Raw genomic sequence first — 25,803 nt, forward strand, 5'->3', positions numbered from 1 at the left:
CTGAGAGACAGCGAGGAAGAGTTTATTCACTGAGAAATGTCATATGCTTTAAATGTTGAGTGAAGAAACTATAGTCAGCTATCTTCAGACTTTTTTCAAGCAACAGATGCAGTTTATATAAACAGTGTATTTGTAGTTATGAACAAAGACTAGCAGAACATTGAGTATGTTCCTTCAGGATTTTTGCAGTTATTTGAAGAAAAGTTATTATGATGAAGTAGTTAAAAGGGCTTAGCTTTTATTTATTTTCAAACCAGTTGAAAACATGTATTGGGGAAAAAGCTTGATGTAATTTCAGCATTTGGTACCTTAACACTTCATCTTAATTCCACAAAACTACTTCAAAAATACATTACTGCTTGCTGTTAATGAACATCTGCTACTTGGAATTTCCAAGTGACTCCTAACCCTACCTAAGCAGTAGCATAAAGCCAACTCTCTTTCTTCCACAAGCTGATTCCCTGCATTTACAATGCAGTAAAGATTTATGAGCAGAAGTATTGTAGATGGCTTTGAGAAGCAAGACCTATATACTGTATGAGGGTATTACATAAAATAATGACTGAAAAATATGAAAATTATTGGCAACCACAGACATTCTACTTGAAAAATACTTATTTGTTCTTTCTTTCTGAAAGCTCCCCCTACAGTACTATTTTCAGTAGTTATGCTTCTGAAGTCCCATCTCATTGAAAGGGAAATCTTCGACTTTTGTCCAGGTGCTATAAAGTACATTTTATATTGCTTTCAACATGTAACATCCCCATACGTGCCCTGTAGCCGAATTGAGCAGCGGTTTAGGATAGCTTTAGGATGTGCAACTTTGACATGAAGTAAATGTGGGAAAAGCAACAATAAAAGGTAAGCAAGTTTTCAAGATAATTTTTAAACAAAAGACCGGATTCCTCAGTTCATGATGAATTTGGGATGACAAGGACTAAACTAATTATTTATTCCTCAAAGTTTATGCCCAGTGTTTGTAACCCAAGCAAAAGTTTCCTTGATCAGGTTTAGCAATAGAAAGTACAGAGTTTGAAGACATTGAAGAGGTGAAATAAATTTATGTGATATCTTAGAAGTAGACAAAGACTTTAAAATCAATGTGTTTGCCTAGAGGCCAAGTTAACTTTTCAAGAGTAGATGAAATATAGGAGCACAGGACCAAAAGATACCTCCTGGGTTGCTGCATCCACTCCCCTGCTATCATAAACTTTCTAACCCTCATCTTCAAAGCAGTTTCCACAAGTACACAAAATCTGATTAGAAGGCAGTTTCAGAACTCATCATAACTACAAACTTTCTCATTTCTAGCTAAAAAAAATATTCAAGTTTAGTTTATCATCATGTTTTCTTTTGCCAACTTCGTCCTTTACTTCAAATAGATTTTCTTCCTTTCCCTAGTGCTCCTTGTCCTTCCCCTACCCCCAACTTATGTTTGTAGAGAAGAATAATATTCCCCCTTTGCCCTTTTTTCCTAGACTAAAACACCTTAAAGCACATTCTCCCAAATCTCTGGCTCACCTTTGTATAATTCCCCTTCCTCTGTTCAAAATTAAGTTCATCTTTCCTGAGCACAGGCAGCAAGCATTGAAATGAGGTTGCTTCACTGTCTTGCACTTCAGTAACATTAAAATCTGCCTATGTCAGCTCTCCTAATACATTCTGGGATAGCATTTCCTTTTTTTCACAGCTGGGTGCCATTGGAGATTCATAATATAGCTGTGTCCTTCTCATTCATACCTTATATCTAACTGGCAAAGCCATAGTTTACAGCTGAAATCTCTCTTGTTTAGTTTACAACCTTGTGTTTTCTACTGATCCTGTCAGATTACTTCAGTTTTGAAGGTCATCCAGTTCTTTCTGCATAGCGTTCCAATTTTACTCAACTAAAACTGTCTTACAGCTTTTCCTCATAAACATATTTTATCAGTAGACTTTCTTTTCTTTTTCCCCAAAATCATTAATGAAAATATTCAATTGGATTTGATAGTAATCAGTATAGTCAGATATGTGCTACCTTTAGGGGGAAAAAAAATAAAAATAAACCAACAATCATTTATTCCACATCCTTTTTTTCACTTACTTTTAAAGCAATTTCTCAGGCCATAGTGGAATTCCCATTTCTTCAAAACGGGCACTACGTTGGCTTGTTCTCAGTCAAACGGTCTTCTTCCTGGATTTGTCAGGTCATGCACCAGATCTTTCAAGTTTCTAGAATGACAGTTCTCTGGCCATTCCAGCTTGAGTTTCTCAAAATGTTCTTCCTCTGGTTGTGGTAATTTCTATACCCTTACTTCTGATTGCCATCCTCAAGTACCTTCCTGTTCAGGATCACTATCTTCCAAAACTGAGGATAAACTTTCATCTTATGTTGGAGCCATTCATAGAATATTTTAAAATTTGACAACATTTTAACTGCATATTGGCCCCATACCTTCTCTGACTCTGCTCTTTTTGACCTATGAGACATTACTAGATTGTTCCTTAAAAACTTTATGTTCACTTGCGTTATTCTGATTGAGATGGCCAACCAGTTTGGAGGTATTCTTTATGCCCATTCCTTGTCCCCCATCCCTAGATTACAGATTTCTGAAAGTTGTAGTACTTTGGTTCTCTAGGAATGCAGGACTGTATCTGTGGTCCTGAGCTCACTAGTACTTGTTGCCTGTAGGCAACAAGTTTAGGATGAATGCCATGGAAGGACCTATTTCTTTCCACTGACTGAAGGTAGTGCTTGAGTATGGCAGTGCTCAGAAGTACATGATTGTAGATCAGATAGTTGCCTCCCTAAAGGTCAGGGAATCAAGGAATTCTTGAAACTATAAAAACTCCTTATTACAAGTGAGAAGTTTGGAGTGATTTGTTATAATGACCATGCTCTGACCATTGACCCATTTCTACTGAACTGATTGCTGACACTTTCTTAACTTCCAAGTACCTGTAGCTAGTTTTCTCTCTCAACTACAGAATATTCCCAGCTTTGCACCTCCTTGTGTTTGTCTATGTCAGTGCATCCAAATCTTTTACCACTACTGGACTCTGAAAGTTTGCAGTATACTAAGACTAGAAATCAAAGATTGTTATGAGAAGAGGAGGATGGAGGAGAAAGATAAAGCTAGGTATGAATTTTCCTGACCCTAATAAAAGCTGAGATAACATATCCATTTTCCCTTTTAAGGTAAATATTCAGGGAGGTTAAATTACTATTTATTTATTCTTAGATTATTTTTTTATGTAAAAAGAATATATGCCTATTCCTGGCCTGAGGTAGCTTAGTAATGATACATAACATGACGCACAGAAGTGATCCATGATCCATTTAAGAGAAACATAGTCTTTTTCTAGTCCTCACTACCCCACACGTAACCACTCTTGATTAAAAATGCAAATCTCAGTTCTTACCACCAAATCAAGAAATAATTAGATTAGAATTTTCTTCGTAATTTGTTCTAAACCTACAGAATGTGTAGATGAAATATTTATTTATTTGAAGTTTGGAAGACAGATTTTAATTTCTTCAGTTAAAGATTTAATTTAAAATATTAGGAAGTAGCCGTGTAACCAGAAACTACTGTTTTGGAGAAATCAGTTACTTGGGAGCCCTGTGCCTATAGAAAGGCAGCAGTACTTCTTAAAATTGAAGATAGAACTGATTGTTGGAAATTACCTAGTTGCTTCTGAACGTGTATATTTTAGTATCTTGTGGTGTGCTATGGCAGAAAGATGTTAGCCAGTCCTTGAATATGGTATCAGTGTACAGCTTTAGCAGTTAGGAATAATTCAACTGCTCCAAACACATAACACATTTATAGTGCACCATCATATGTTCCAGCCTCCATTCCCTTCCTTTCCATTTCTGGATATCTGCTTCTAAACACGAGTGGGTTTAGACATCTGTGGGTGTCTTTTACTCCTCTTCTCTCTCCTTCTTTTTCCAAAACTTCCCCATAATTAATTCTTCCTAGCACTGTTAAGTATGAATACTAAAAATGACATATTTTGAAGTTCTCTAAAAGTAATTTAGATCTAATTTTCATTGCTTGTACAGCCTGCTCCTTAATTCTGTAAGCAATATAACAGATTATCTTCTGCTGTTTCAGCAGTGCAAATTCTTTCTTTCAAGGGGAGGAGGGGAGCAATATATTTCTTATACTGGATATAAAGACTTTTTCACTTTAATTATTGTGCTTAAAAGTGAGCTGTAATAAAAGGTTTGATAAAACATAGAACATTTTCTCATTTGTTACTGATCATTGGATTAACCATCCTTTATATTTCACAGCAGGAATAACCAGTGCAAGTTGCGTTCTACTTGCTGATAGAGTTAATAGGCAGATGCTTAAAGCCTCTCTGTTTTTATTTACTAACTCCCTATGTAACTCGTTTTTTGCCTCCCTGCAGCTGCAAATGAAGATGCTATAAAACTGAATGAGACACTCAGAACCCAAGACAAGGCCTTGGAGGAGAGTCTTCCAGAACTGCAGCGCGAGGCTGACAGAATGATCTCAGAATTGAGAAGCAGAGAGCTGAATATGCAGGAAAGAATAGCTCAGGATGAGTTAAAGTGAGTAGAGACCTCTGTCTTCAACCTCCTAGTGATAACATCTGGCTCTTGTAAATACGATTGTCATCTTTTCCAACCAAGTTTTCAAGCTGGGGCTTACAGAAATGTGAAGGAAAGCAAAGTCTAATACTTCATATCTATTAATGTAGCATTTGCATTTCTGGAAATGCTTACATATGTGGAAAGCAATCCCTAGGAAATTACTTCTCAGCTCCACAGGTACCAGCAATGTTTCTAATAGAATTCTAAGCAATTTTTTTCAGTTTTCAGCTTCTGCTTCAGACCTGATGAATGGCTTTTGCACTAAAAAGCCTGTATAGAAACTTGGAGGGGAGTGGGGGTCTGGGAAATTAATTGGTCTACTAATAAAAATATTATCTGTCTGCAAAGTTTGTCCAGTAGCATAGACATTCAAAAGGATGTATTTTCCCATACACAGAATAGCGTAGATAAGAATATTCCAGCTCTGTGCCACAGTTCAGAAGCCTAAGGTTTGGTTATTTAGCTATTTGTAAAAGTAAAAACTATATATGTACATATAATTATATTGACAGCTTTTTATAAAGCATTTTGCAAAATGCTTAAAACTTACCTGATCCAGAAAAATACTTGGCTTGAAGTTCAAATTTTGGTAGTCTGTTACTTCTGTATCAGTCAGACCAGGCATATTTCTAAAGCTAGGCTTTGCTTAGCATGTCACCAGAGCAAACAGCTAGCAGGTAATCCAGCTGAGCTGCTGCGTGGACCATTGAAGTTGTGATGGCTCAGAAAACTATCTGGGATGGAGGTATTCAGGCCTGAAAATGTCAGTTATCAGGTACATGCATACTGTAAGGAGACATAAATAGAATACAAGATTAGCTAAGAATTCCAAGCAGTATAGAATCAGATTTGCACTGCCTATCTTACATTTTGTAATCTGGATCACTTTCGGAAAATCCTATGATTACAGTATTTCTTCCCATAATTCTGATGGTTCTGCTTTCCTTTCTTTTGATAAAGGATGTATTGCAAACTTATTTTTCAGTAGTGTTTTATTGCTTTTTCTTCTGGTTCCACTGAGCCTCTTCTGTCCGTTCTCCACTCACACATAGAAATAAATGAGGAAAAAGTAGGGATGAGAAAAATGTAGCTAAACCTTTGAAAGTGCTACCTGCAATTTTAGGGCAGACTAGGGGGAGGCCTTTCCAACAAGGTGTTCTTAGTCCACAAATGCTACAGCCAACATGAAATTGTCAGACTAGCCCAATAGCTAGAGTAGGTAAAGGAGTAGGGCTTTTTTGAGGGAAAGAACTTCTTTCCTTCTTACCAGTGTTCCTGAAATGTGCAAAGTAAGTATTTTCATTTCCTGATAAAGGAATATGTTTTATGCTAAGAAATACATGAATATACGTACTGATTTCAATCAAAGTTGTATGGTTTATCTTAGGGATAGGATAACTTCTTCATAGGCAGTCATTGAGACCCAGGAAATTTGGCAGTGAACTCAACAGAATGAGAATTAGTATTGTGGGTTACAGGGTGGGGAGGAAAGGTCCCTAGATAGTATTTTCTGAAACTCTTTTATAAAGTACTGCCTCTTAAAGAAAAATGTCTTAAAACTGCTTAAGTAATATAGTAAGATAGTGGATAGGATACATTCTACAAGGAAAAAAGATGAAGAAAAATGAATCTTTCTTAAAACTCTGTGTGCATGCATGTGTGTGGATCACTATGCTCACATGTATTGTTATTCATATAGGAATATTTACTTTTTAATAGCTCTGCAAGTCTTGTGATCACTTGAAAGTAGTTAATCATGTTTACTCTTTGGTGAAATGTCTTTTGGCAATGACTGTATTCTGCTTTCAAAATTCCATCCAAGAACAGAATGACAAGGATGGGTGGATTCCTCTTACCTCCCCTATATTTTCTGAAGTCTCAAAAGTTAAATGAAGACAAATTAAGTAAAGTCTTCTTGCTTTCATAGACAGCAAAACTTCTCTAACATGTGCAGCTTTTTCCCTCATTTATTTTCCTTCAGACTTTTCAAATCCAGTCTGTAATCTGATTGCCTTCGTGTACTGAAGTGGCGCGTTAGTCAATAATTCCTCTCTAAAAAGAGCATGTTAAAAATACACCAGTTTCTGTCCTAAACCAACCTGATTTTCATACTTACGAAAAATATCTGTCAATATTTTGTAACATTCCTAGACATTTTCTTGGACGCCACTGAGTTGCTATCAAGGGATGCTGAGCCAGAAATCTATCTTTGTATTTAATATGCTGAATAGCTTTATTTTTGTGTGATGGCTTTTCAGCCACTGTGGACTTTATCATCCAATTTCCTGTAAGAATGCTCTGCATAGCTCAGCCACGCAGCATTTGAAGATACGCCTCCTGTGTTTTGATATTGCTTCCTGATATTTTCATTTTTGTGTTTGGAAAGACATTGGACAGTTGGAACACCTTATCCATGCTACTCATGATGTTATAGTCCTCTTTTTGTCTCTAGATAGGACAATTCTAACATATGTAGACTCTTATATGTATACAGTTTTGGGGTTTTTTTTAAATCATTTTGTAATCAATTTCAAACCCTTCTTTTGTTGCCTTGTACTTATTTTGAGGATTCAAACCGTACAGCATTCCAGGTGTTACGCCAGATCTGTGATTGTTTCTTCTAACACTTCAAACATTTTGTATAGTTTTGTTCTTTTTCTAGGAAGTTATCCAGTGGAAGTAGCACATGTTAAATGTACAAGATAGTATTTCAAGAAATGTACAGTCTAGTCAGAGAAATTCTGGCACGTAAAGCAAGGGATTACATGGAGCAGATTTATTGCCTTGTACCTCCTTAGAAAGAGCAGAGTGGGAAAATGCACAACAGGTCAATATGGAAGTGTTATCTTTAGAGAACCAATGGGGAATTTTGAGGCAAGCTACTGGACAGGTAGGTGTTTTGGACTGTACTATGAGACAAGGACATTAAAAGCAAATCCTGTGTCTTGTACTATTCCTCTAGTATTGCAGAGTCATAAGGGTGTCAAAATTTGCTAGAAGTGTAAGACAGTAGCTGCTTATACGAAGAACAATGGAGGAGGTAAGGGAGAAATTCTGAATTCCTTTCTATTCTTCTTCTGTGACAGGTTGTCAATACTGGGATTTAATTTTTGATTAAATATTTTGTCCTCAGAAGTTGCAAATTCACAACACCATATTTTTTTTCCATCAAAACCAAAGGCAGGGCAGAGGGGTAAAAGTCCATCTCAGAAAATCCCAAAGCTAAGGTCAAGGGCACAATTTGGCTTTCCTTGGCTCCAGTTCAGATCCCTCATACAAATTATGCCCAGTGGCAGCTCTCTTTTCCACCTCTCAGGTATTTTATTTTTTTGTGTGCATTTATTTATGTGTTTATTTTTAGAAGGTTTCTAATGGAACTGAGTATAGACTGGCCAAACTGCAGTGTTTTTCAGAAAATACAGTTCTTTTTTCCACACAACTTCTTCAAACACTTTGCCATAATGAGACAGGAAGAAAAACTCCATCTGTTCTAGGTAAACGTGTGATATATTTCTTCTGTAGGTATTATCTATCCTACAGACTCCTGTTTACTTAGGATTTTTCTTTACCTTTAAATCATTGTTTTGGAAATGCCTCTTTTTTTTTTTTTTTTTTTTTTTTTTTTGTCTTTCCCCCTTCCCCTGTCTTTGTCATATCATTGCATTAACACTGTTGTTACATGTTACATGACACTGATTCAATGGCAGGCAAATGACAGGGCATAAAGACTCCAGTACTCCATCCTTTAAAACTGGGTGCAGTGCCTCTCTGATGATCAACATTGCATCCTGTGCCAAAAGCAGGCACCTGTGAACTATCTATTTCTGTGTTGCCAAAGTCCTATAAAAATATCCTAGAATTTGTTTTAGATAAGCAAAATTCTTTGGCTACTGGAAGTCATAAATCCAAGGATTCTCGGGGTTGTTTATTGCACAGGAAAGTATTTGTGATTTTTGACTGTTTGGAGCAGCCTGTCTGCCCCAAGGCATCTTGAAATCAGGTGTATCTACATACCCTCCTCAGTGCAAGGTAGGAAACCACTTTGTCACATGTCACATGACCGTGAATGAGGGAAATCTTTTTGTCAAGTTGAAGTGTTTCAGAAAACATTGCTTTACTAGTCATATCTCAAGAATGGCAACTTACAAAAAAAAAAAAAAGAGAAACATTTTTCAGTGGCGAATATTTGAATATTTTCTACGTCATAAATAGGACCTTAGCGGCATTTGAAAACCTCTTAAATAAAGGGCTTAAGAAAACTGTTGTTTCACTGTCTTAAGCATGTGTTCTCTTGAAAGTTACTTTGAGATTTAATTTAGAAGTCTATTTCATTTGCATGTTATTAAGAATATTCAGATTATCCAGTGTAGGGAGTATGAGCTGAGTGCCTTCATGGATGGCCATATATTGCAGGAATGCAGAAGATCTTTTGGACAAGGTGAAGAAATTATTTGGTGAGCCCAGTGAGAAAAATGAGGACCTCAAAAATAAGGTCCGGGACGAGCTAGTAAACTACCACACCAAAGTTGATGATGCTCGAGATCTGCTAAGAGAAGCTACAAGTAAAATTAGGGAGGCTGAACATTTATCTGCAGTCAACCAAAAAAATATGACCATGGTAGAGGTGAGTGCTGACAAGTTGTATCCTTGATTACTTGGAGTCTGATCAAAGTTTGAAACTTTGCATGATTAAATCTTGACACAAAAATATAACTAAAACAAGAATATTATTAAAATACAACTATATCTGGTGTAATTAAAAGAAAACATGTTCCTTAGAATGAGGGAATGCGTTGGCTTTTAAAAGTAGAATTACTTCACAGCTTTATCAAAATAACATCATCTGCTTTTAAACACTGAGTGGAGGGTGCATTGGATTATTATTCTGGAGGAAATTGAATTCATCCCAGTATAAATAGTCATGTAAAATTCAAATCCTGTGCTCAAGACTTAAATAGGAGTTCAGTTATAATCTTTGCTGTCATATATTTGCTCCTAGAAAACTTACACTTTCATCTCGCTCTCCTGCCCCTGGGAAGAAGACTGAAGGGGGTATGTGGATATTACAGAGTAATAAATCAAGCTATCCTCTGTACTTAGTAGCTGTTATAAATGATCTCCCTCATAACAGAGGGGTCTGCTTGTGATTTAATTTAAATTGCAGAGACTTAAAGAGCACATTGTACTGTACATTAACAAGCATTTAACCAAGACGTAAAGAGCAGAGCCAACCTAATGAAGATAAATGTTTCAACTTTGTTTGTACCTTGGTGAGCTTTTACCTCATGTACAATGATGAGGTTAGAGTTCCGAGACCCGAGATCTCAACAGAGACTTATGGGCTTGATTGAATTAAGGAAATACATTGCTGTAAAGAAGTTAGATGATCTCTGTTCTGGGCATTTTCTTCCCAAATATGGATGGATAAAGGTTAGAGAAATTACCTGCTATCTCAGTTCTTAAAATATGCTTGCATCACAGTATCAGAGTGCCTGAAAGGCACCCTTTCCAGCAGTCCTGCCCACCTGATTGTTTTGAGGAGTTCTTTTGCTTTATTTTGTCCAAGAAGCCATCACAGTGCTCTTAATGCTAGAAAGCCACGGTCTCCTATCAAAGTAATCTGTGACACTCAATGGATCTTGCATGGGAAACTGCTAGTTCCTTACTCAGAAGTCCATCCTTACTATACAACATGCAGTATTTTTACTAGTTGGAAAATCAAGAATCCTAAGATTGCTTCTAACCATCATCTTTTATTTTACATTCAGTAGTTAGCGAAACACCAGTGGATGTAAATAGGAAAGCAGCAGAGTATTTTGTTAAATTTTGCTTACGTAGCCAGAGAAGGTAGTTGTCAAAATGAGGAGCTTGCACATCTGGGTAAAGAATAGGATTTCTGACTTCTTCCTGATTCATTCTGCAATAGTACTACAGTCAGTTACCTCTGCTACAGAGCCACAAAACACCTACTGTGTGGGAAAGGGGTACAAAACTTGTGACAGGAGGACAAAGAAAAGATAACTTACATTACATATACTTTATTGTCACCACTATCTTTGCTCTGAAAGTTCAGAGAATTCCACAAGTGGCATTGTGGTATGGTGAAAAAATGCAGTCTTGTATTGGGATGCTGGTATTTGAACATGAGTTCCAGTAAACAACTCATTTTTCTTTGTGTGAACACATCCTATAGAAAAAGAAGCAAGCTGTAGAAGGTGGCAGACAAGATGTTGAAAAAAGTTTGCAGGAAGGAAACGAAGTCCTTAATGAAGTCAACAGACTTGCAAATGAAATCACCTTAGCGATAGAGGTGAGTGCTATATTATACTTATCTGAGAATTAGTACAACGAAGCATCATTATGGAAGCAAAATAGATAATTAAAGTAACACCTTATTTTTCTTTTTATTTATCAATGTTGGAATATTTGAATTGGAAGAAATAATTTTTCTGTTGCTAATCTGGTATATAAAATTATTAACTTTGAGATTTAAGTGATTCATTGGATTGCAAAAAGATCATAAGCTCATAATTTTTCATGGACTCTGCCTTCTTTTATAAATATGGTATTCTGATAGTACTACTGACTCTTATCTTTTCAATTGCAGATGCAACAGACCCATTCACAATCTCACTGCAGTTCTGTGATCTAGACGTAGATTTATCTGCACAAAAACTGTGTGTGCACATCAGAAGGAAGCTTCAGAAATAATTTGTTGCCTGTGGCAACAATTTTAAGTCTAGACAGACCAGGGAGAAGAGAGGATTGTACTCTCATTTTACATAATGCGTTTGAAAATTCTGCCTTAAAAGTTTTATCAACAGAGTTTAAGATCAATGCCTTAGCTCCACACACACAAAACAAACAAACAAACAAAAAAACAACCAAAAAAAACCCCCGACACCTTGAAATATCATTGGTTCATTCTGGAAATATTTTAAGCTTGCATTGAAAATTTTTATAATGAATGGAAATATAGCTTTTGGAGAAAATGGGAAAGGAAACACTTTGAGACAGCTTACTGGAACAGGAATAGCAGGCCTTCAAAAAGTATAGTTCTTAGTAAGATACTTGAATAAGCAAAAATACATTGGAGTCACTGAAAGGGTCCTGAAACATGAAACTTCCATCACTGGTTAGTTATTACTGTGAAGCACGATGACAATTTATGTATGCATCCACATTTAAGAAAGAAATCCAAATTAGACTTTATATGCTTTTAAACTGTGCAGTTCCTTAATTGTAAAATGAAAACTACAAAGCTTAAGAGAGGCAAGTAGCTCTTGAGATACTGTTTTGTCTCCCTTCTGCTCTGCAGTCCAGCCATTCGTTTATTCTTTCCATATTAGTTCCCTGAAGTCTTAATGCATAGGTAAGTTATGAGGTAATACTTCACAAGGAGAAAAAAATATATATAAAGGGCTACAGAGTGCCTTCATTCAGCTGCTTGATTGCCTTTCTTTTGTCATTTTCAGTATGTAGAAGGTGTTGCAGATAAGATACAGCCAATGTCTGATCAGCTGAAGGACAAAATAGATGACTTATCACAAGAAATTCGTGACAGGATGCTTCCAGAAAAAGTGTTGCAAGCTGAGAACCATGCAGCACAGCTGAATGAGTCATCTGCAATACTGGATGGGTAAGGGAGCCATTCATTGCTAATGATAAAATTATGAAGCAGGTTTGTGAAATGGCTTGACAGAAATTGAAGGGCATTCCTCTTAGGCTTCAGCATCTGTCACTGGGAGTATACAAATAACCAGTGTTCTGTGTGAGTATACAGTTGGTCAGTTTATGTGTGTACCACTTGTAAACTGTTTCATACATCTTGTGATGCTTATAGGCTGCGTTAACTACAATCTGCCCTCGGATGTGCTCATAGCACAATTTAACTTACTATATCCTTACTGCTATGTTGATGTGAAAAACAATTAACTTGGTCTTACAGAGCCTACTATGTGTTTTCAAAAACATTTGTTAAAAACAAGCAGTATTTTTATTTTTAAGATGACCATTTTGGTAGGAGACCCTTATCGTGGTGCTAATTTGTTTAGTGTCAGAAATCCCTCATAGTGAGGGACAGTGATCCCTCTAGTGGTTTCAAAACACTTTCACAAAATGAGTAGGTGTCAGGGGCCAAAATGCTTAAACCTAAGTACAGAAACCAGTTTCTGTTTACCACTGTCACATTCCTAAATATAAGCGAGAATTGTGGTGCTCTTGGCTTATATGACCACAGCCTTCTCAGAAGAATGATACTTTATAACTCATCATTAATATAGTTTCCTGCAAAGAATAAAAGGTAAGGGGTATTTTTTGTTTTGTTTTGGGTTTGGTGGGGGAAGGTGTCTTTTGTTTTGTTGTGGTTTTTTGCATTTAAGAAAGCAAGCCATAAACAGCAAGTATAATTTGCAACAGGAATACTCAGAAATAGAACATGGATATTCTGCCTCTTTGACCTGTCCCCAGCATAGCTTCTCAAAAACACTGCATGAATAAAAAAAGAGGTATTTTTTTTTACCATCAGCGATATGCTCGTTGCTTGCATCTTTTAGATCTGCCTGAAGATTTTAATATGCCAAAGACTTATGAGCAGATGCCTAACGCATTTTCTTCTTGCCAGCATCTGTAATTTTGAAGAAAAGTCACAGAATTATCTCTGATAGCGCCTGATACTTGCAAAATTACTGGCTTCATATGCAGTGTAGTCAAACTACTCTAGATACTCAGTCTAATTTATGGTTTGAGGAGTAAATCAAATGATGGTAGCAGTGGTTTCCTGAGTAAAAAGGATTTCAAAGGCACTATTTCTAGAAAAACATGGCTTTTGTAAACGGTACGTGTACTGTCTGATTAGGCCATATCAGTCTGTGGTACACCTCCGGGCCCAAAGTAGACGACTAGCGTCACATCCAACCACAATACTGAATTTGGACATAAATATCCAAATACATGGAAAGTTGGCATGGAGGAACTAAGAAGTAGAGAAAACACAGAGATAAAAGAATACTTTGCTTGTTTAACAAAGTATGCCAAAGTATGGCAAAACATAATTTGAGATAGAGGTTTTTAACTATGCTAAATAGACTTTTATGGGTGCATGCATGTCCTTCTGTCTTAATGCAGGTTGACAGCTTGGCCTTAAGATGCTTAGGGTAGTGTTTAAAGTAACATTTGCTGCAGGGTAACAGTACAATGTATATGTCTGTCTGATCCAGACATCAACTTCAGTTTGTCAAGATTTATTTTATAGATAAATAGATTTATTTATCTATAAAAAAGATTTATAAAATAAAGGTACAAAAATGCAGAATCAAGGCCATTAAAAATTATATCTAAAAGCAAATTTTTCAAAATTAAAATTTCTAATGTTGTCAGACAGATACATCATTTCCAAGGACAAAGAAATACCAAGGTGCTATGTAACCCTGCATCAGGATAAAGCTGTTTATTTTGTGCACTGACATTAAACAGTCATACTTTACAGGAATATGCAGTCTCTATCTGTCTTAGGAATTCCAAAAAGTATCTATCTCCACAACCAGCACTTGGGTGTTTTTCAGTTAATACTGAATTTGCTGAAAAATACTATTCCATCTTCCAGGAGAAACTGAATGACAGCCCTTTCTCTCCAATCACCCTCTAAGGCATCAAATGGTATATTGATTGATGGTGAGGATATTCTCTTGAGAGTTAGAACATTGAACAGTTCATTAATTTAACCTAGAAAAAATTGTTATTTTTTCCTTTATATGAGGAGGTATTAGTACAGGCTTCTCCCTTACGGCTAATCACCTGCTCATGAGTAAATGTCATTGGTATTTGGCAAATTCAGTTCTGTTCCATTCTAACCAGAAGGGATTTGAATTATATTTCTGAGGAGTACTTGAGCTACTAGCTAGATAGCTGTTCTTGGCTGTGCATTTCTCTAACAGAGCATCACAAAAACCTACTATAGCCTAGTGAGCTCCATCTGTAGTTGAGGAAGGAGATAGGCTTTTCTAGGAGTGATGCAGAGGCAGCTCGGTATTCTGTTTCTGCAGTAGCCTAAAGGGAAAATTTCTCCCTCTATTAACTACACGTGGAGTCCACAGAGTATACCTTCCGTCCCCTTTGTCTTTCCTGTTGCATTTTGTAGGAAACATTAAATACTCGTTGAAGCAAAGATTGGAGCCCAGCTGTCCCTGTTCCCCAGATAATAGATTAATTACCAGGTTAGAGAATGAATTTTTCTTTCTTCCACACATGCTGTCTCAATAACTGAGTATTCTGTACAAGCTGGAACAGGTCCAGCAGAAGTAATCCTTGCCTCCCTTATATTGCCATACCCCTTGATGATAAGCATTTCCCAGAGAGGCAAAATTCAGAGTTCAAATCCATTCTTGTCCAGTTTAAGTGGGGATTTTAGCCCATTTATCCTTTATTTGGTAAAAGCATCGTACGCTTCAGGCATAATGTATACTGAGATAGATGTCTTCAAGTTAATTCTGTAGGTGCAGTACTTCTTTGTAGAAAATATTTGGAAGTTTCATAGATAGAGAGTGCAAGAAAAGTGATTTCTCCAGTCTTCTGGCTAGAAATTCCCCTGGAAGGTGGTTAGCTGAGCTCCAGTTCCTGTACGAGGAAATATTACTTGTTTATAATTAGCTTTTAATCTAATTATAGTTATTAGAATGGAGGATTCCATTCAGTGTGAAGCATTATTGTTTGGTTTTCATTTTGGTCAGCAGAATTAACATTTAGGATTTGGTTTAGACAGTGAGAACTCCTATGAACCTGACATTTCTAGGTTTGGGAGCCAGACCAAGAAATTAGTTATTCAGAGAGTCTACTTTAAAACATGCCTGTGATGATCTCCCATGTTCACACAGTGCAAAATTCATTATGTTGCCTGGCTCAACACATAACCTATGAACCCACATTATGAATATTTGTTATGTAGCATATACATAACACATACAGTGTTAAGCACTGCCTGCCTTATCTCAGTGTCTAATCTATTTTTATCTCACAGAACCTCCTTATTTAGTGAACATTGGGGTTTATGTCTTTCTGCATAGATAAAATGTGAATTCTATTGAACACATAATACCAAAACTCCTGAAATCTGAAGTGTAGCATTGTGCTCTGAAGAAATGCCCTAGAAATAGCCTTAGAAATACAGGCTGTTGGGTTTGAAAAAGTAGGATACTATGTTCTGTTGAGCTCTGATAGCAGGTTTCATGGTGTGTTTACTTTTCTCATCCCAACAGAATCCTTGCTGAAGCCAAAAACATCTCTTTCAATGCCACACTTGCTTTCAATGCTTACACTAACATCAAGGATTACATAGATGAAGCTGAAAAAGTTGCCAAAGAAGCCAAGGCTCTTGCAAATGAAGCTATGCAAGCGGTAAGAAAAATAAGTAAATTGGGCAGAAGCTTAGATTTTCTGTGGAACTGTGCTACACCTTATCTTAGATCCATGTTTTGCCATCTTACGAGTTTATTTAGACACCCTTGCCACCATAGATTCTTTTTTTGGGATTAGGAACCTATGCCCCTGTGAGAGCTACTTGTACCTTCAGACTACATCCCTATTTGTTTCTAACTCTTGTTACTTATTTTACATTCCTTTTTTGTTTGCTATTCTTCCTTCCTCTGTCTTCTGCTTTTCGGTCTCTGTCTATGGCTCAAGCCAACAGCTTTGGGTAAGGAGTGTAGGTCATTTGATACTCAGTAAAGTTAGTTTATATTTAGTGAATGTTTTGCACATATCTGAAGAACTCCATACCTTAATTAACTCTTCACCCTTTAGTTACATGAAAACATTCAAAGGAATTTCTCTGCACATAGGATGAGCTGTGTGCACCTGGCAGAATTCTAGAAATGGGGAATTGTAGGAGGGGAGAGGAAGATTTTATTCATAGAAACCATACAGCTTCTGTTGTATGTATATAGAAACCACGCAGAACTCTGCTGTTTTTTGCAGAGAAATCATATTCTCACTAGGAGGTACTGCATGCAAATTTTCGAAGAAAAAGAGAGAACTTTCAAAAAATAGGATTGTAAGATAAAGCAAGCACTCCAGCCTGAGACATAATCAGAAACTCAGCTCTTTACTGTATATACTGTGAGCAGAAGACATTCTGAGCATAGCCAGAATTATTTTTTATGTCAAATATCAAAGGGGCTGATGGCTGATATGTGGAAGTCAGTCAGAGAGTAGCTGATGTGCACTTCACAGGCACACAGAAACATGAGGAAATGACAGTATAATATGAAATTGCCAGACCCTATATTTGATACAGAAACATATAAATAAGCAGAAGCAACTTGTAGTTACATCACTTGTATGTGAATGAAGGTAGCTTGTGGAGAGCTACTTCAGTCACATGGATCATGAGAACAGCAAAAGCAATCACATGCTGTAAAGGTTTGTATTTATGAGAGGGATAAAGTGATCTAGCCACTGCACAAAAGTTTTAATATTCTTAGGTTGTTTACATTGACAACTTCTATTTCAGATAACACTAATTATTATATTTCTCTCTTGAAACATTTTCACCTCACACATTAGTATGCATTAATTCTCTGTAAATAGTTGTTTCACCAGTAGTACTAATTACACTGCAGAAGTAAATAAGGAGCTGTGGATTTATTTTTTCCTTTTCATTAGGATTTAATAGAGATAGCTATCTTTTGCTGCTTTGATGACTCAGTGAGTGAGGCAGGAGACTGTTTCAAGGATTGAATAGGAAAGAAAAGACATACAGCAGTCAAGAAACAAAGCAAGCAATTACAGTGTGGCTACAGAAGAGTATGTATCAGATGGTGAACTGGCTGATTATACCATGGAGAGAAAATGGATATATAGTTTGAAAGGGATGAAGGTGGAGATGGACAATATGATGTAAACAGAGGCAAGTGAGTAGCAAGGAAAGAGACTAAGTTATTATTAAAGATCAGATTTTTAGCATCTCCATTGCATGTATTATTGAGAGCTTTTGTTGTTGTTATGAGCTTGTATATGTAACAGAGATCTAGTTGATAAAGAAGAAAATGGAGGCAGCTGCTGCCTGTTAAATGTGATTGACTTAATATAGAGTAGAGGTAATCAGTGGTTTACCATCAAATTGTTGCAGAGCAAGGTAGATTATAACCATTATCTGGTAAAAGATCATGTGAGGGTTTGGGGCCAGATTTTAAAGTATGTTAATTGTGAAGTGCAATCATCATTTCACTAATCTATTTTTCTGTTTTTATGCAAAGACTGTTGAATGCTTGCTTATCCTAGGTGAAAAGCTTAACTGCTAACCATGTACATCAGGCTCCCCCTTTTGTGCAGGCCCCAAGGAACTTACATTTAGCTGAGCTTCAGCATGAGAGCAGGAGTGCACCCTTACTCGGGGCTATCTGGAGCACAGTGGTTCAGGCAGTCCCCGAGAAGGCAGCATTTGTGGATTTGAGCCCCTTCAGACTGAGAAGCCCCTAGAAACTGTGTCCCCTCCTTTCTGAGAAGGTGCCCTTTGGGGACCCTGTGTAGAAGATAGAGATCATGTCTTTCCCCTCCTTTTGAAAGATGGACCCGTGTTCTCTTCTTTATGAGAGCAGCTGTGGGTTCCTGTCTTCTGTAAAAGACTCTGATCTCCAGATTCTGGCAGATAACTGAGAAAAGTGCTGTAGCTCACATGCATCCCTAAGCCTAGCCTTTCCCCTTGACCATTATTAATGCTGGAGCAGGGGGAGGAAGTTTTCCCAATAGCAGCAAGCTGGTGCATGAACTAGAGATGGTAGGAACAGGACTAAAGCGGTATCTCAGGGGTTGGTTGGGGTTTTTTTGGTTTGTAGTGGGAAAATTATATTGTTTTCAAATTAAGCTAATGTTGCTGAAAGCAAGAATGAAAAGATGCTTAAAATCCATAGTGATTACAGCAAGCCTGGTAAATAAGTCAAAAAGAATGTATTAAAAATATGACAGAAAAATTCCTCCCAAGCTTTTTATGGTGGTTTTGCTCTTCCTTTAAAAGCAAAATAAATTTATCACAGATGAGAAATCTCTAGTATTCAAGCAGCTTCAACATCCCATTACTTATCCAAGGCTGCAGAGAGGAGTCATGTTAACAGATCCAGCTTGTCTCACAGATTAGAATCACAGTTTTACAATACATCTTGAAAAAGTTGATTATTCTTAGTCTTTTTGGAAAAGTCTTAGAGGGTGGTAAGTGGAACCACGGGGGACGTTAGGTGTTTAGGGGCTAATTCCTTCCTTGGTTTTGACTTTCTTTGTAGTGGTAGCCCAACAGTTACATTGGATGTCTAGGTTGGTAATGACATAAAGCTGCCTAGCCATCCTCCTTGTGAGGATTTCCTGAGGTGCAAATCATTTGTAAAATTTTGGTACTTCAGAATGCTCAGCTATCTTCAGGACTGGTGAAAATGTGAGTAGCTCTAACCCTTGCATAGGTGAAAACTTCCAAGCATGTAAGTGTATGTGAAAAGAAAATAATTTATTTTAAGAATAAGGTAGAACTATTTTTAACCGATGTGAATTAGCACTTCGGTCTATAAAATGCCATATATGTGTGTAGGTTCAAGTATGTGATCCTCAAAACTGTCCCAGTGCATTTACATCCATGCTTGGAGCTGTACTGCATATGACCAAAATCACCAACATTTCAGCAGATCTGGACAACATGGTGCCTACTTCATGTTTACCTTCATTCATGAAAACTCAGAATAAAATCCTTTCTGCAAAGTCCTCAGCAGCAATTAGTCTGATAGGTGCTCACCATGCACTGTCGGGGGAGTCTTTGCAATGCTGTGACTGTGGCTGATCTTATTCAAACTTGCAGTATGTAGCACATTTCCCTGTTAATGTGGTAAGTCAGTGATTCACACAGTCATTCCTGGGAGATCTGGAGGGATCTCCATCACAGAGGAGTGCCATAACCCACGAGGCTATGGGCTGAACTGAAAGCTTTAGGCCACGTCTGGAGAAACTGGGCTGTTTAACAAAAAAAAAGTGTTCAAGATTCATTGAAATACCAGAAATGGGAAGACAGAGGAGATATTCTTCCAAAATTCTTTCCTTACCCAAAATTCTCTGCTAAATATTAATTCATAGAAGTTTTCTTAATTTGATGGATTTTTTTCTTTTGCTGTTAAACTTCATTAAATTTTTTGCTAACTCATGGATAGAAAAAATCAGACTATTAAGGATCATTTATCGTTTCAGTGGCAGCATTTTGCATTATATTACAGCAACACTTATGCCTCTAAACCATGATTGCGGTTGCATTGTTTGGACACATAATGAAATCCCATTTTTGCCATAAAGTGTTACAAGCACTCAGACTATAGGGTTCACAGAGGGAGGGTAGGGGGCATGAAGAGTGGCACAGGCAGAGGAAGGTACTGTCCCCAGGTTATGGGTACTCTAGAAGATGCAGATTTAAAACAAATTAGATTCCTGAGAATCTGTGATTTTCCAATTTATCCTGAATCACAATCTTTTTTTACTTTTCTTTTTTACAGCAGGTGCCCCAGTTTAGAAAACACTATCAAAGACCCTTGTCTGTCAGTCTATTACATCATAAAGGTGTTCATCATGACCCAGGTTTGCCACAAGCACACAAACTCACCTCACACAAAGCCAGAAAATGTTTGATTTTTTTCAATATTGACTTCTTCATAATTCAATGCCTTGTGAGACATTAGAAAAGCTAGCAAAAAAGTATTTTTTACATCAGATGTCTGGATTAATCCTTCTTTTCAAAATTATTTTGAAATAAATATAAAATAAAGCTTTTAATCAGTACAAGTGTATTTGTCTCTGAAGGGGCTTTTCTAGTATTAACTTTATGCTGAAATCTGTCTCTGACTAATTGTCAGCACATGCTCAATTATTGTCCCTGATTTGATGAACTTCTTGGCTTTGTATATTAAATTTGGTCTTCCAACTTCATTTTATTGAATATAAACTGCTTAATCAGCCAGACAACCATGTCTAGTCCTTTAACAGTAATAACAATCTTTATTTTTTAAGTCTGTGGTCACAGAGTGATCATACCATGGGTTCTGTTGCTACTGGGGAAAGAAATATAAAAGTATTACCTGATTTGAGAGGTGCATCTGCCCCAAAATCTGGCCAAACAGTCTTCCTTCAGGAGCTTTGCTTAATTTGGATAGTCTTTTTTTTTTTCTCTTTCTATATGTATTTTTCTATTACCAATGCTACTTGTATTATGTGATAAAGAAAATCTGTAGGAAACTGATTTTGTTCATCTTTTGAATGTATAGTTTCTGTTGATGGTGAAAAGAATTTGTGTACACAGCTTAATATTTCAGGTGAGCTTGGAAATATGGCAGTCATATCGGCCTTACTTTTTAAAATCACTTAGCCTGTGATGAAAGCTAAGCATAGATTTACATCCCGTATGAATACAAGGAATCTTTAATAGCTGTATCCCTGTGACATAGCAACATATGCCATGAGATATCCCATAACAAAAAAAACTGGTTCTCAATTTTGAAAGTAACTAAAACATTCCCTAAGATTTTTTTAAAAGAAAATGAAATGGGCAAGTCCAACATACAGTTTTTAAGTGTTATCAAAAAATCAACAGATTCAGTAGTATGTAAAATATCACCTCTGGGCTTGCTCATTATATAAATAATGAATAGCAATAATAACTGTGTCATTTAATTGACACACAGTTAATTTTTGAGTATATGTATCTGCCCTGGAAAATGAAAAGTAGCTGCTTCTTAATTACTTACTAGTTACAAGGCTATGACCCATGACTAATATAGAATGTTATCTGGCTGTCAGGAGTATTCTCAAAGAAATGTATTCAGTATGATGTGTGACCTGGGTTCAGTCTTACAAACTGAACAGTAAGTGGTTCAGAACCCAGAGCATTTCCTACCAACTGAAAATACTAATGTACTTTAGAAAAATCATTCTATTTATTGATCAATCTCTGCACTGAAGATAGAGATGGATGTTTTTCAAAAGAAAGATCTTCAAGTAGCATGAAATGGTGAAGGATGGTTATTCAGTAATAAAACTCTTTCAGATTAACTTCAGTTTGCCCTTCTTTTTAACTCTATTTCTTATCTATCATATTTTCTTTACTGGCCTAGCAATTACGATTCTTGAATTTAACCACAAAGGAGACTCTGTTGTCAGTATTAAAATTTGGATCATCAGATCCAGTCTGGCTTCTAAAGGTACTGTAGCTGCTGTTAGGGAGAAATATTGTATTACATGGTATTGTGTCTGCAGCTGGAGGGAGAACCCCCTGTTTAAGTTGAAATATCTTCTTGATCAATTGTTTTGGTCAAAGTTGTGCTCCTAGAGTCATACCTGTTTCTTTAACCCTATAAGCATTTTCTCTTTTTATTAAAGTCATCACTGGTATTCCAGAGATCTGGCTTCCAGTTAAAACAAAAGGAAATTAATTAGAGATATTTTTTTTTGTCTGCTACAGACCAACATAATGGCCATGGGATAGAATTCAGAGCACACTGACATTCACTTTAAAATTTAGATGATTGTTCACTTATATCATCTTCATATATCTTTTAGGACTTCAGACTTTCCTGTATGTATGACACTGCTTCTTTTTCTACAGACATCTGGTCCTCAAGAATCACTGAAGGATGGTGCCAAGAGCTCTCTTCTGAAAAGCCTCAGGGTCCTTAATGAAGCCAAGATGCTAGAAAATGATGTTAAAGGTATGTGCAGTACATGGCATTCAGGCCCGTTAAATACAAGAAAAACAGGAGACTGCTATGCTTCCAGTATGAAGAAGCCATGTAAGTAGGAGAAAAGTGTAATTCATTATCTGATTGAAACTGAACAATGTAGCAATGAAGAAGATTCTCATGGTTTGGGTGCAGGTATTATGTAGGTGTGCAGATGCTTGTCCCCTCTGTTTCTTGGACAGGAAAGCTGAGGACAATGGAGCCTTGGTCTTCTCATGCCAACTACAGTAAGAGCAAGAGTAACCGGGGAGGAGAGTGGGGTGGAATTTCTGGTTTTGATTTACTAAATGCTGTAGCAGGAAATTAGTACAAAAACATGCCCAGCATTAAACTGTTGTTCTTATCAATACAGAAGCAGGGTTTGCAACGCCAGTCAGAGATACCGAATCTCATCAGAATGCTTAGGGGATTGTGCCAGGAACAGGAAGCATGGGGAGGTAGAATGAAGATGTTTGGCAAACAGAAAGTAATGGGAGGGAATTGCTAAGCATTTTCTTAAAAAGATGAAACTAAAAACAAGTCTCTAGAGAAAAATTACTATTTTCACGCGCACACACACAAATTTTTATTCCTAAAGCATAAATACATGTCTAAATGCAGCTCAAACCATAAATTTTGTGGATTCCAAACCAAACATTTGGTTTCCCAGTGAAAAATAAAGTATCTTTAATTTCTATTCAGTATTTTCCACTGGGGAAAAAATATGTTTTGCATCAGCTGTTTAGTGAGTTGTAAAAGATGGTAATTCAGGTCAGACTGTTCTTACTACGGCCTTAGTATTTTCTCATCAATAAATGAGAGTATTATTGGTGAATGTCATAGTGGGAGAAAACAGGATGGTAGTCAGTATGGACACATATGAGGTGTTTCATGCAAACATGAATAATCAGCTGCAGAAATTCAGGATGAGGAGAAATTGTCGGGGTAGCACTTCTCTAGAATGAGACTAAAGAGAAGCATGAATGATGTGCTGGGTAGAGGTGGAAAAGGCAGATGTCACAGAGGAGTGCATGAATCAGAGCATGGCTTTCCAAAACACATGAAACAATCCTTTTACTTTCTGCAGAGTTTCTAGTGCTTTAGTGAAGTTACTGGCTACAGTGCTGAGCACTGAACTTCATGAGGGCTGAGGTGGTTTGCAAGGCCTGGAAGAGGAGAGATGAGGAGAAAGTATGAAATAATTTAAATCTGTAGACTGAAAAAGAGACAATTGAGTAGGGACTCAGTATTCTTCAGTTATGTTAAGGTTTCTCCAAAGAAGATGGGACTAACATATCTCAAATGCACTGATACAGATCACATATTAGGAAAGTCTTCGTGGTAATTAAAATACAGAAGTTCTGGAATTGATTACTGAGGAGATTAGGGAGATGCAATCTTTGAAAATCTTTGAAAACAGCTTAGACAAATAGTGAGGACTGACTGTTGGTCAGAAGGAAAAAAATTATCTTTGGACAAACATATGTTCATAGCCTATGATTCAGTGATCTTCTGATCATTGCAACCAAAAGCAGTTTATTTCTTGTCTTTCCAGACAGATTGTTTTATAGGTCTTCTAAGAAAATACTTATTGTAGCGCTAATGAAGCATCTGTTTAACAGTACTGAACACTTCTTTCTGTATAGCAGTCTTAGAAAGGAATTGAAAAAATAATTCATTTTGATTAAACCTGAGGGGAAATAAGCATGATACAATTATCCACTTTCAAGTAGGCTAACACTGAGTTTCACACATCTGCCTTTGTGAAATATGTTACACATTACTGGTTTAATTGCTTTGGTTTTACATATAACAAAGGAAGCAATTTAGAAGCATACAGTGTTTTTGCCACTGGTATAGTAAAGTATGAGAGGAGGATCAATTGACTGAGGCCTCCATACAACTATTTTGAAAGTCTTTCATCCAAATATTGAGTAATAATTTGGTTAGTCCAGACAAAATAAGTTCAAATTGATAACTTTGTGGTTTATTTCAAATTAGTGCACTGTAAACCCCTCCCTTTTGTAATCTGAAATTCTGTTGTGTATAGTTTGAGAAGCTTGTGTCCAGTCACTGTAGTTTTTGCAAAATTCTTGCATACTAGATACATTATAGTTTAATCTGATGCAGTTGGCTGAAGCTGTAATAGGGTTAACCTGGAATTAACCACAAGGAAGGGAAAAGCATTGCCCTTGAAAACCTGTGTGAGAAAACAGATTTAGGACTTAGAAGAAATAAAGACAAGGAGAGGAAAACAGATTTTTTGCTTATCATAGTATCTGAAAATCAAGCTTTTTTTTTTTATTTCATGCATCAGAGCTAAAAAAATAACACACAGTAAATATTCAAGGTTCAGATTTAAACTGTTTGTCACAGAGATGATGCCTGAAGCTTCCCTGTCATGCTAGAGTAGGTAAAATACTTTTTGTTAGAAACCAGATAGATTTTTATAATAGAGCCCAGTCTTCTGAGTTTTAACATACAAAATTTTCATTAGCCTCCTGGGAGATGCATTACAAAAACCATACAGCATGAAGGATGAGATCCATACAATTTACTCTTCTTTTGGCTATTACTATACTTTAATTTAGTTTTGGCAGCTCTAGGATTTTCAACTGCAGAACTAGCTAACAAGTAAAAATAATACTTAATAAGATCATAACACATAATATTTTATAAGGTAATTAATTGCATTCCATTGTCATGCACTGTTTGAAAGTTAAATATATTGTTATTTTCTTGTAGCAGCTCCGAGAAAAAATGTGTCTACAGTTACTAGTAAATCTTGGATGTATGTTTAGAGTGTTCTTTATTGTGGCTCCTTACTGCGAGATTCAGTACAGATTTAGGGCTGGAGGTGCATGTTTCAGTATACGTGTTACAGAGAATCACAAAACTATGAGGGGAGTCCAATGTGCAATATAAGTAGCATGGCTGAAGTAGAACGAATAAGGATGCTGTTAGTGCCCCTTTCTGGAATGCTAACTGCTGCAGTTTGCCATGGCTAACGTATAGGAAATACTAAAACAGCAATGCTGCCCCTTCTCTCCCGTAGTATTCCTCTGAGCAGACTGGACGCCATGGAGTGGAGTCCATAGCTTTGTGTGCTCCCCAGGTAGTTATAATGGAGTAACCATGTGTTCCATATAGGACAGTGCCCTGTTTTCAAGGACAAAATAAAATAGTGTCTGTACTTGGATATATGTTAATTCGATGTGCCTGCAAAACTGTCCAGTTTAACCCTGAGAAAAGATGTATTACAACCTCAATAAGACGTTATTTCAGAGATCTTTGAAAAAAAGTATATTATTCTCCCATTCTATGCCAGTGAGAATTTAAGTTGGCAACAGTTTCATAATTCAGAAGTGAAGGTCTAAACAGTCTGAAGATTCATAAAGCAATCCTAATGCAAGCAGGGATCAGTTTTAAAATGCACTTATTAAATCTTTGTCTGTGTTCTTCCCCCAT

General features: G+C 36.7%; 1 protein-coding gene across 2 annotated transcripts in view; it reads left to right on the forward strand.

Moving 5' to 3' along the window:
• The window catches only part of LAMA2 (laminin subunit alpha 2), a 377,228-nt gene that overhangs the window by 288,956 nt on the left and 62,469 nt on the right, over positions 1–25,803 (forward strand). For both annotated transcript variants that reach the window (XM_037392615.1, XM_037392616.1), the window contains exons 36-41: positions 4,402–4,564; positions 9,020–9,230; positions 10,800–10,916; positions 12,082–12,245; positions 15,859–15,997; positions 22,224–22,326. In XM_037392615.1, coding sequence (XP_037248512.1) covers positions 4,402–4,564; positions 9,020–9,230; positions 10,800–10,916; positions 12,082–12,245; positions 15,859–15,997; positions 22,224–22,326 — 897 coding nt within the window. The remainder of the gene's footprint in view (positions 1–4,401; positions 4,565–9,019; positions 9,231–10,799; positions 10,917–12,081; positions 12,246–15,858; positions 15,998–22,223; positions 22,327–25,803) is intronic.

Source organism: Falco rusticolus, chromosome 6 (genome assembly GCF_015220075.1).
Source record: "Falco rusticolus isolate bFalRus1 chromosome 6, bFalRus1.pri, whole genome shotgun sequence".
NCBI lineage: Eukaryota > Metazoa > Chordata > Aves > Falconiformes > Falconidae > Falco > Falco rusticolus.